The sequence below is a fragment of the Elgaria multicarinata genome, chromosome 3 (assembly GCF_023053635.1).
Source record: "Elgaria multicarinata webbii isolate HBS135686 ecotype San Diego chromosome 3, rElgMul1.1.pri, whole genome shotgun sequence".
In the NCBI taxonomy this organism is placed as follows: domain Eukaryota; kingdom Metazoa; phylum Chordata; class Lepidosauria; order Squamata; family Anguidae; genus Elgaria; species Elgaria multicarinata.
The window spans coordinates 149131840-149143941 of record NC_086173.1 but is presented as its reverse complement, the minus strand read 5'-3'; the positions used below and the strand labels follow the sequence as shown (position 1 = coordinate 149143941).

General features: G+C 45.0%; 1 protein-coding gene across 3 annotated transcripts in view; it reads right to left on the bottom strand.

The window, feature by feature from the left end:
* VWA7 (von Willebrand factor A domain containing 7) overlaps positions 1-12102 on the bottom strand; it is a 41205-nt gene that overhangs the window by 4733 nt on the left and 24370 nt on the right. For all 3 annotated transcript variants that reach the window (XM_063122316.1, XM_063122317.1, XM_063122315.1), the window contains 8 exons: positions 11515-11631; positions 11155-11334; positions 9200-9377; positions 7539-7691; positions 4516-4605; positions 3803-4083; positions 2811-2947; positions 1884-2052 (listed from right to left, as the gene is read on the bottom strand). In XM_063122316.1, coding sequence (XP_062978386.1) covers positions 1884-2052; positions 2811-2947; positions 3803-4083; positions 4516-4605; positions 7539-7691; positions 9200-9377; positions 11155-11334; positions 11515-11631 — 1305 coding nt within the window. The remainder of the gene's footprint in view (positions 1-1883; positions 2053-2810; positions 2948-3802; positions 4084-4515; positions 4606-7538; positions 7692-9199; positions 9378-11154; positions 11335-11514; positions 11632-12102) is intronic.

Genomic DNA, 12102 nt, shown 5'->3' with positions numbered 1-12102 from the left:
AGGGCATAAAAGGCTTAACTCAATAAGTATTGAAGAGGCACAGTGGCTGCGATGATCCAGTCTATTTGGTAACTTCTCAGTGACGTTACTGTAATGCATTGTACGTGGTGCTTGGAACTTCCAAATTTTGCAGAATGTGGATGCCAGAATTCTAACATAAAGCCAGATGGGAACACATTGCACTGGTTCTTAAAAAGTTAACGCTGGCTGCCAATTTGCTTCTAAGCCCCACTCAAGATGTAGGCACTTACCTTTAAAGATGAAAATGGCTGGAGACCCAAATACCTGAAGGAGCATCTCTTCCTGTACCAACCTGCCTGCATCTTAAAACCTTCAGGGGAGGTTCTTCGCGAGATTTCTTTACCAGGTCAAACTTGCATAGAAATCCCGCGGAGATCCTTCTCTGGGGTCATGCCCTTTGTCTGGAATGCCTTTGCCACTGAAGCTCAAACTGATGCCAACGCTGCTATCATTTCAACACCAGATTAAAATTTATTTGCCTAGGAATTTAAAAGCGTTATGCTAGGGGTTTATATTTAGATTCCTCTGCTGTTTTCATGCCACCACTTCGCTTCTATTGTGGTGTTTGTGGTTTTATTGGATTATATTGTGGCATATTTCGGCTTTAAGCTTCCTTGGATATCCTAGGCTGAAGAGTGAGCTCAAAAAAAAAAAAATCTTAAGGAATTTGTTCAGCCAAGCATAGCTGAAAACACATGCACACACCTCCCCGCGCCGTTGAAGAAACAGCTATGTCACATGGGAACGTAACAGCGCTGGGGTATTTCACTCTGCAATTACTTTCCCAGTCACGTACGATTCAAACACAACAAAGAAACAGAACCCAGGAATTGGTTCATTATGTAGGATTAAAGGCGCTGCTTTAGGCAAAGGCTGAATTCCTAAATTCACCGGGTTGTAAACGGACTTCTGCGTAAACACGGATAGGCTTACACTGCTAGACGCACAAATGACATTAGGGATTCACTCCTGCAGGTGCCATGACGGATACTAGCTTAGATGGTTTTAACAAAACAAAACAAAAACCCACAAAGGATAAGGAAAGGAAAGCTCATGGAAGCTTTGCCTTATCCATGCCTTTTATCTAGCCAAAAACAGAACCTATAAATTCAGAGGCAGTACACCTGATGTTGTGTGGGGACAGATTCCAGCTGGACATCAGGAAAAACTTCCTGACTGTTAGAGCAGTACGACAATGGAATCAGTTGTGAGCTCTCCCACACTAGAGACATTCAAGAGGCAGCCGGACAACCATCTGTCAGGGATGCTTTAGGGTGGATTCCTGCATTGAGCAGGGGGTTGGACTCGATGGCCTTGTAGGCCCCTTCCAACTCTGCTATTCTATGATTCTATGAACTGGTGACGGCTTATCCCCACTTCACCCAGATTATACAATTTGCAGCAGAATCTATTTCATCATTGTTGGAGCCAGAGCACTGGATATTTTATTTTTTACATTTATATCCTGCCCTTTTTCCTCCTGCAAGGAACCCAAGGCGGTTTACGTGATCTTCCTCCTCCCCGTTTTATCCTCACAACAACCCTGTGAGGTAGATTAGGCTGACAGTCAGTGACTGGCCCGGAGTCACCCAGTGAGCTTCGTGGCTGAGTGGAGACTAGAACCTGGCTCTCCCTAGTCCCAGTCCAACACTCTAACCACTACACCACACTGACGCTCAATGCTATTTTTAGGTTTCTAAAAGAGAGTTGATTTCCAGAAAATGGGCATAGAAATGGATGGGGGGGGGGGAAGATGGTGAAAAAAGCTCAGGAAAACATGCTCCCCCTTTACTGATGTAAAGAAACGGCTCCCCAAACTCTTCAACTGGTGCCCTCTTCATGTCCCTCCCCACAAGACTCACTGGAGGTCGAGGCATCACCAGCAGATGGACATGGGCAAAGCCAGGTTCCCCAGCTGGCTGGAGAGTGATGACCTGCAGGGTTATGGTAATCACAGAGCCGGGAGCAGCAGTATCAGGGACATCCAGAGAGATCTGTCCTGTTGCTGTCTGATTATGGCTTAATTGTAGCCTGCAGAGAAGGAGAGCAGGAAGTTACAAGATAACAATATTGACCGATGGCTTGAGCAAAACGTAGCCTTGTGGGGGCTGCAGGTTTCGCCTCCAGGCCGTTTGAAGCGCTCCACAAGGACCTGCCAGAATCTGAGCCTTCATTGATTAGAAAAAGGAGTTACATTATTAGCCCTAATGGGTGCCTTATTCTGAGTGAGACCCCTGGTCCATCTTGCTCAGTATTGACTACAATAACCAGCAGCAGCTCTCCAGATTTTCTGGCAGGTGTCTTTCCCCCAGACCTACCTGGAAATGCCAGAGATTGAACCTGGGACCTTCTGCATGCAAAACAGGTGCTCTACCATTGAGCTGTAGCCCTTCCTTCCCAAAAGACTAGATATACAGTGGCATGTGAATGAGATCAGATAGCCATGTATTGACTTTCAAAGGCCCCAAGAGGTGGAAAGTGCATCCCAGGGCTATAGTCTGAAGGCAGGCCTGGTCAGCGCATGGATGGGAGACCACTTAGGTGCTCCATGGATGCTACATTCAGTTCTACAGAAGACAAGCAGAATTATACTAGTTCATTCATCGCTATTGTCCCTCCATCCATGCTTTCACATAGGCGTCATAAAAATTATCTGTATTCCGTGCTTGTTTGCAGTGCGATTGCACAATAGGCACAGTCCAACCTGTGGACAGGGAAAGAAGGGGTGGAAGACTTAGAGCATACCCAAACATTGGTGTCTTCCAATGTTGTTTATTCGCCAGAATTACCTGGAGCTGGAGATGCTGGCCGGGAGCTGGGGGACACTGCTCACTTTCAGAACATACTGCTTGGATGAGCCAGGATTTGTCACTTTCCAGGTGATGGTAACAGGCTTTCCTGGGAAGGCAGGGGTCTCTCTGCTCAGCTGGAACAAATCAGGGTGCAAGTTATAGAACTTTGGCTGGATTCAGCGATTTGTTATTCCAAATTTTGTTTGTTCCCATTATTAATTTGTTAAAAGATCAGATTGGCTGGGAATGGTGGGCACTGGAGTCCGATAGATCTGGAGGACATCAGGTTGCCTCATGGGATCAGACAGCAACGCAATCCTGACCACAGGCCTGCTGCCAAAGTGTCTAGTTTAGCTCACATGGAGGCTGTTCCACTTGAAAGTAATTCACACGCAGAGTTGGAGGCAAATCAGATGAGCGTTTTATCACATGTTCACTAACTGCCCACTTTAGACGAAGGCGTCTGCCTCCCGCGTGCCTCCCACTAGTTTTTCCATCACAAAATAGATCCCTTTTAATCCGACTTTTTTTTTAAAGCATTGAATGCACCACAATCTCCTGCTGTGTGTGCAGGAAAAGTCGCACAATACAAACTGCCCCTGAATGGGCCACATGGTCTTTGTTTACTTCCTCTTTCCCTCTGGGCAGAGAGAGGAAGTAATGAGGGACAAAAGCGGGGGCGGAGACGCGATGGTACAGAAACATGATTTCCCCCCCGTGGGATGAACAATCTTGGATAAAGGGGAGAAAGGACATTTTACTTCACTGCATCATTACAAACCGCACCCACAATTCTTCTCTACCTGGTTGGCTTGGCGAAGTTTGGTAGATTCATGGTGGGAATCGCTGAGTGCAAATAGTTCTACACTTTGCGATACAGCAGTATCTCTATAGTTCGCTCTACTAAAGCATGGCCTGTGGGTGGAAGATGCAGAGGTTCCCCCAAAGGTGAGATGTACGCCCCACTTCCCTCAGCTTTCCCCCCTTACCTCCAGCAGGGATCCCACAACGGTGGCAGCTTGAGGAGCAGCCCTCTCCAACTTCCGCCCCTCGCCGTCCATGCCACGTAGCACCACAGAAAAGTTGCCACTGTTCAAGAGTCCCGGAGGCAGCTCGGCCACAAAGAGGTCAGTCCGGCTGGTTCTCCCTTGCAGTTTTAGCTCCCCCAGGCTGCCCGTCCTCCCCTCCAAGCTCACGGCCTGCAGCTGAACCGGGCCAGTCTCTGACTGATTCAAACCCATCGCCATCACCACCAGGTAAGTAGGCAGGCCTGTCGAAAAGCAAGTTGAAAGCTAACGGGACTGTACACCTAATCTTGAGGATCTCAAGTATGCCTGGTTCTAGGTAGGGGTGACACCGGAAATCTCCAACCCTGTGATTAGGCTGGAAAACCAAAGCTGGAAGTTAGAAGCAGAGCCTAGGAAGAAAGAGGAGAGGCAGAGAAGATTTCCACAGCCTAAGTATGACATGGAACCCAAGTTAGGGGGATAGTTTTGCACATGTTTGTACCCCTTTGGGGGCAGCTATGGCAGCCAGCTATAGAGGAGGCTTAATAGTGGGAAAGACCACAAGAACACAAGACGTGCCATGCTGGATCAGACCGGGTTCATTTGCAATCATGATAACACTGCCCACTCAGTGGTCTCACATGGCTGTGCAGAACAAACACTGATCCACTGAAGGGCAAGGATCCCACACGTACCTTCTATAGGGTGACTGTCCATCAGAAGCCCTGGGTGGCGTCCATCCACTGGAACAGCAAAGGAATAGAGGAAGTCAAGGCTGCTCTGACCTGCCACCAAGAACAAATGTTTGAAAACGTCAAAAGGAGGCACCCTCCCGTTGCCAACGAAAGGGCAGCCAGGGATCCAATAAGTGACTCTCTATCCATTCCATCCACACAGTTGCTTCCATGCTAACTTCTAAAGTCTGGAAATAGCATCCTTAGAGTGAAGGGAGGAATGGGGTGGCCCTAGGTCCCAGCAGTAAGTAGGGTGCCACCACCAGTAAGGCCCACCACCAGTAAGGCCCACCACCAGTAAGGCCCCCTGAGCCAGGGGACTCTCAGACTTTGCAGGACACTCTTAAGACTTTGGGAATAAGGATTTACTCCACCACACCCTATTCCCAAGCCTCAAACATTAAACCATAGCAATTAACCAAGCAAAAGGCTCTGGATTTAGTACCAAGGCTTACATAGAAGGAAGCACACCCAACTCTTGAGGAAGGTGTTAAGTTTATTTACAATGGTGAAAGCAGAAAACGGGGTGGGGGGGATGAGTTAAAGGCATAAAAGAACCAGAGTAACATTTGGATACAATACTTTGGGCGGGGGGGGGGAGTTTACCTACACCTGTCTCTACATACCTAGGCACAGGTCTTCAATAGGACAGGGCCCCAAAAGGTGATACTCAAAGTTGCAAGCCAAAAGCAAGATGAGAGGCAAAAAGAATGGGCAGCTACAGCCCTTCTCTTTTTATGCTCAAGGCCTTGACAACTCCAAGGAGATCTCTGTTAACCAATCACAGGTTGGCTGGAACAGCATTCTCAAACCCCGGGGGTGTGTAAAACAGTTCCCACAGAAGCACAGCTGAGATCATTCAGTCCAATTAACTGAGTTTCACTCTGACCTTGGAGCTAGAGACATCTCCAGATCACAACACACACACACACACACAGGTGCTTGTATCACTACGTAAATAGAGTCTTACACACAAAAGTGCAAAAAGAAAACGGGGGTTCTTGACACTTCGGATCATTCACTTTTTACCGAGAATTCAGATGGCAGCATTGCCTGCCCATTGCATTGAGGCTTTGCAGACCTACTGTTACTTTCTAATAAAATCTCTCTCCTTGCTTCTTCTATTGCTCTAATCACTCTCTGTTCACTGGGGACACAACATTGCTGTACTGGCCCATAATCAATCAGTTCCTGCTCAGGGCAGGGTGCTTTACTGGTTTCCAGAGCAAGTGGTCATTAATTGTTATGTCCGGTATTTTGCAATAGTGATGAGGAAAAAAAAATAAGTGAGCAATTACCCTGGAAGCTGGTAATCAAAGCTCACCCACCCTGAACTTACTAACTACGGGCTTCAAACCAGAACTTGTTAACTAAAAACCAGTTTATTAACATTGTGTGGTTGCCTGCTGAACACAAAGCAGAAGCTACAGTGAAGAAGTACCTAATTAAGGAACAGTTGTAAGAGACCTATACTGGATAGGACTTACTTCTGAGTAAATATTTGGCACTGACAAATATTTATTTATTTATTTGTTAAATTTATATCCCATTTTCCTCTAAGGAGCCCAAGGTAGCGTACCTGATCCTTTTCCCCCTCTCCATTTTATCCTCACAACCTTCCTGTGAGGAAGGTTAGGCTGAGAGTTAGTGATTGGCCCAAAGTCACACAGCAGGTTTCATGGCTGAGTGGAGACTAGAACCCGTATCTGCCAAGCCCCAGTCCAACACTCTAACCTCTACACCACAGTAGCTCTGCATATATATAATATAATATTGTGCTATGTAAAATCACGGTTTTAATCCCACTTTCAGACTACTGTGAAAAAGCAATGCTTCAGTCTGCTAAAAGGCATGTTTGCATGAAAGTAACCCACCAGAAAGTATTTGGTCTGGAGCACTGGAGCGATCCTGTATAGGATCCATTGATCCAAGATTCCAAACACATAGCTATGGTTTTAGATTAAGAATGGATCCATAATGATTGGCACTCGCAAGTGCATTTGTATAATACAGAAAACATGTAGAAACATGGGACACCCCATTGTGGTCTCACTGAGCCAGTGCCTCAGGGATTCTTTAGATTAAAAGGGAAATTGTTTTTGCTTACCGACACTTTGCTTCCTGCTTCTCTTCCGCAATTGTAACGGGCTGACTTACATGGGAGGTGACCACGTGGTCTATAGCTGAAAACTTCCCTGCTCATATACTTGAATGGGACAGTGCCCTCTAGTGGGTGATTTGTAGCACAACTTCAGCTCCGCACAGCAGAAAATCCCGAGATATTACAGACGAATTGGGATATCCAGAGGTATTTATTTATTAAACCAGGGGAATAACCAGGGGAAAGAATGGGGACATGCAGGAGACTCACAACATCATCAAAATGACCCGTGAGTGGCCAGTCATGAGCCTGCAATAAATCACTCATTTAAAGACGCCCTCAGTTTAATCCTTTTAAACTGATATTGGTGAAGGGCCACCCATATCAGCTTGTCCACCCTTTAAAATCAGCAAGAGACGCCCTTCTCATTTGCCGAACGGTGAAGACAGTTAGGTGGGTGGAGCCACTGAGGAAAAGAGGACATTTTCCGCAGTGGCCCCCCACCTCTGGAATAAGCAGAAGAGTTGGACTCAATGGCCTTATAGGCCCCTTCTAACTCCACTATTCTATGATTCTATGATGTTGCCAACGGGGTTTGCCAGGCGCATCATTGCAGGCCTTTAGGAAGGCCTTGAAAATGTATTACTTTAATCTGGTCTTCCCTGATTATGTTTTGTCAGACTAGGTTGTAGCTATGGTGGTTCATTTTACCGTGTTTTTTTTAATGCTGGTCTTTATTGGGGTTTTTTAGAATGTTTGCCGCTGTGATGTTTTTAATGTTTTTATTTCCGCACCAGTTTTCGTGGTGCGAGTTTTACTGTTGTATGCCACTTTGGGAGGACTCCTGGCCAAGGAATATTCATCATCACCATTATCATCTCACCCTGGATGTGCACAGAATAGTGGCCTTTCGACTGAAGCTTCAACATCCATTGGCCAGCTCGGACAGGGGAAGACAGGAATGCTCTGTAGATGCCACCAATGGACTGGATCGTGGCTAAGGGACCACGGGTTGATGCATCAGTTTGAGATGCACCTGCAATGAAGGTTATGGGAAAGTCATCAGTATTTATTTATTTATTGTTTGCTTGTTTTAACATTATATCACTCCTTTCTGCTAAAAAAGGTGGTCAAGGCTGCTAACAATAATGCAATACAGTTAATTAAAAAAATCGATTACAAACACAACATTAAAAAAGTATCTTACATTTAGAAGATAAACTGGATCAACTCCTAGGCTAAACATTTTACAGAGTAAAGGCAGAGCCAAACCTGCAAACTCTCCTACTTTAAGCAGAAGATTCCTCTTGGGCCAATAGGGTCCAGCCCTAATTCTGTACCTTACATTGCCTTCCTATATGTATTACTCAGAAGTAAGTTCAGTAGATCTTACTCCATGGTAGGTTGCTATAGGATTGAAGCTTAAAAGCAACTATGGCAGGCACTGATCAAAAACTTCATAAAAAATAAAAAAGTTCAAGGGAAGAGATTCCTCAACTTTCCTAAGCAACTTATTTGAGAAAATGCTCCTATAGTTCTGAAGTTATTTAAAAATGTTTAACTCACATCTACCTCCCACCCCTAATTAAATCATTTCTTCTCCCCCTCAGTGAAAAAGAATGCACCATTTTAGCCCTTCTTTTTTCCTTTATGGACTTACACGTCTGATCAATTATGTTGAAGGATGCCCATCAACCATGGACAAACATCCTGTTTGTTCTGCCGGCCAGCAATTGCAGAAACAGAGAGGCTGGGCCAGTTTGCATGTAATGACAACCCATGGTTTAAACAACCCATGGTCTCTTGGGGATGAGCGGGAGAGAGCCAGCATACCAGCCACTTCTGCTTTTAATCAACAACTTACAATCAGCCCATTTGTAGATTGTTGAGCCTGAACCTGGAGCACTGGATTGTTCAGGGGCTAAACAACCCAGCATTGAATAACCCAGCATTCTGGGTTTGCATGTCACACAATTTCCCTGTGTGGCTTCTTGTTGCGGTGGCTATTTGAATATTCAGGGCCACCTGTAGCTTCTCATTACATGCACACCCAGAGAGGGTGGGTTGCTGGAGTGATTCACAAGCCACTCACAACCCTAAAACAGCCCATGGGTACTGAGAAGCCGAGACAGCTGGTGCTTAGATTACCAACCTGCCGCCCATGAGCACCACAACTCACCATGGCTAATATAAGCCACGGTAGGCTGCAATGGTCATGCAAAACAGATCATAGAGTTGGAAGGGTCCATTTTGGCCACTGAGTCCAACAGCCTGTTCAGTCCAGGAATCTTCTCATAAGCTTCTAAGGAGCCTAAATATTCCACAAAACAGTGTTTAATAACCACTGCTCTAACACTTCCCTTAAAAACAGCTGGGGTCTATGACTAATGAATGCATAGTTTTTCTTAATTAACCATGGAGCCTCTGCAGGGGCTCCAAAGTACAAAAAGAAGCTGAAGAACCAAAACATAAAAGGAATCCACTTAAGCGAGCAGACAAGACTTGATCAAGATTCTGAATGAGAAAAAAAAAAACATTTGCTACCTGCAGGGTCCCTGATTTCAAAGCCCCGGATGGCACCTTGGATAGTCACCACCACTTTGTCTACCAAGCTGTCAATCCAGAACCGGTGAATCTCCAGTTCAGTGGCCTGCCTCTTTGTCTTCCGCCGAGGCCCCTTATGGCTGAAGATGTTTCCTTTCTGGTGGCGGAAGAGGATCACCTGGAAAGGCAGATTCCCAACTTTTGTGAGAGATGGCTAGTGAGGAAACACATGGAATGTGCAATCTGAAACAGAAAAATTATTGGAAGGCCTAGCGATGTGCATACCTTTACAACATATTTTTGAAGCTGAAAATGGCCTTTAACTGTTACATCGTAGAACCAGAAGCTTCAACTTTTAGTTGACATGTTTGTTAAATCAACTTAAAAATAAACCTTAAAACATTTTGAGAAACTGAAACGATAGGGCCAAATAATTGGTCAGCAGATTTTCATTTACCACAAATATTTTGAAAGTGCTTAGAAAAGGCATGTGAATCAGAGGTGAAGGAACACATCTCCTAAAATTATGTCTATTGTGACGCACGTGCATGTAATCCAAACCTAAAGTGATCATGTTAGCTTGTCACTTTAAGCAGGGTGACCATATGGAAAGGAGGACAGGGCTCCTGCATCTTTAACAGTTGTATAGAAAAGGGCAGGTGTCGTATGTATGCAGGCAGCACCTCTAGTATAGAGGGCAGGGCTCCTGCAGCATTAACTGTTGTGATGAAGAGGGACTTTCACCAGGTGCTGCATGCATACAAATGACACCTGCAGGAATTCATTTTTCTATACAACTGTTAAACATACAGGAGCCCTGTCCTCCTTTCCATAGGGTCACCCTAAGTTTACTGTACCCAAACAAGTAAGGACAGTAAACTAGCTTTAAAGCAGGGTTTCTTGTTGGCTTATAAAACCTAGCTTGTTTGAGCACAATGAGTTCTAGTTCTAGGTTCTGACAAAGCACTAGGCTATCCATGCCTACTTTGCATACCCGCAAAAAAAGGAAAAAGGGAAAAAAGGAGCAAGTGAAGTGAAATGGGCTCTCCCACACTAGAGGCCTTCAAGAGGCAGCTGGACAACCATCTGTCAGGGAGGCTTTAAGGTGGATTCCTGCACTGAGCAGGGAGTTGGACTCGATGGCCTTGTAGGCCCCTTCCAACTCTGCTATTCTGTGACTCTATGATTCTATGAAATCACTTATTTTAAAATTTAATAGAGAAGATAAAATGGAAGCCAATAAGTTCATGAAACGAAGATGTGGTATGATTAAAGAGACAAAAGGAGAAAATAAATATGTACAGCAGCATTCACAGCAGGAACGACAGGAGATAATGGAGATAAAGATAATGATCCAATGGAATGCCATCACTATTGACGTTGCACTTGTGGAAATCAATATCCAGTGTTAATAGTGCTTGCTAGTGCAATGAGTTTACTTGGAAAACCATTGTGCTCTCAAGTCCTATTGATCTTGCACAAGTGTGGGTTTCCACTAGTACAGCGTCAATTGCTGTAGCAGTAGCATATCACTGGCTCCTTCTCAAAGGAAGGCCAATGAACGCAGCGTCGCAGTGATCAGGAGGAGAAACAATAAGAGACGGAACAGACATTTTAATAGTGCCAGGACAACGAAGGGAGCTCATCTCAAACATATTTAAGCTTGCAAAAATAACAAGTTAATCAAAATTAAGATGGTCAAGCAATGGATCAGTTGCTTCCCTCCCAGTATCTTTGTGATTAAAGAAAATCTATCAGATTTAGTGCTGGTGGTAAAAATGCTAATGGTGAAAATGACACACAGCTCAGCAGATGAGAAGCATAACTGAAATGAACCAGACCACGCGGCAGTCTTTAATCAATTGATCAGTCAAATATTATAATCCTTTAAAAGGAAGTGGACAGAGCACACACTCCAATGCTACAAAGGGGCCCTTTTGCCCCACCCCCATTACCGAAGATATGCTGGATTCACCAATGATCTTGGCCACCTCCTGGATGTTTCGGTTGTCTGTAAATATGATTTGGCCTCCCGAGCTGTGAGCCAGGTTTATGTAGAGATTGAATCGGTCTGGAGCAAGCGTTTCCCGTTTCGCACGGGTCTTGGATGGATCTTCTGTGATTAGGAAGGTCACCTGATGTTAGATGGAGAAAGGAAGGAAGGAAGGAAGGAAGGAAGGAAGGAAGGAAGGAAGGAAGGAAGGAAGGAAGCTTTATTTTCTTTGCAGTAAGAGAGTGGAATATGTTGCACTGATTTACTACGCCACCGACAGCAAAAATTGGAAGTCTCGTATCAAATAAACCACTCAGCCAACCTTGCATTTCTTTTCCTGGATAAGAGCTTCCACCCTGTTCTTGAGATGAGCATCTTTAGCGGATGCGTCAGTAAAGACGAAGATCTCAGAGTATGCTGGTGAGCTCTGGAGGGCAAGCTAGAGAAGAGGACAAAGACTCAACGAGATTCTTATCATTCTAACAAGCACACAACCTGTAACGCTTTAGCCATAACGGCAGCCAAAAGAAAATGTCAGCAAAAGCCCCAAGAGGATTTCCATTTTATAGGTTCAAATCTGGCTCAGCCTCCAGTTAGTTTAGCATTTAACAGAAATGCCTTAAAGTTTCAGTAAAACCAATAATCACAATACATAAATGATTGACTAGGTAGTTTCATTTTGCAGCCAGGAAAATGTTACAACTGATAAGCTTTACGTCAGGAGTGGTCAGAAAGTTTAGCTGGATCTACTGGCAGTTCTCCAGGTGATCTGCAGTAGATCATTACGCCAGTCCTTTTCCAGCTTCATTGGCTGCCAGTCCAGGTCCGGGCCCGATTCAAAGTGCTGGTATTGACATTTAAAGCCCTAAACGGTTTGGGGCCAGGTTATCTGAAGGAACGCCTCCTCCCA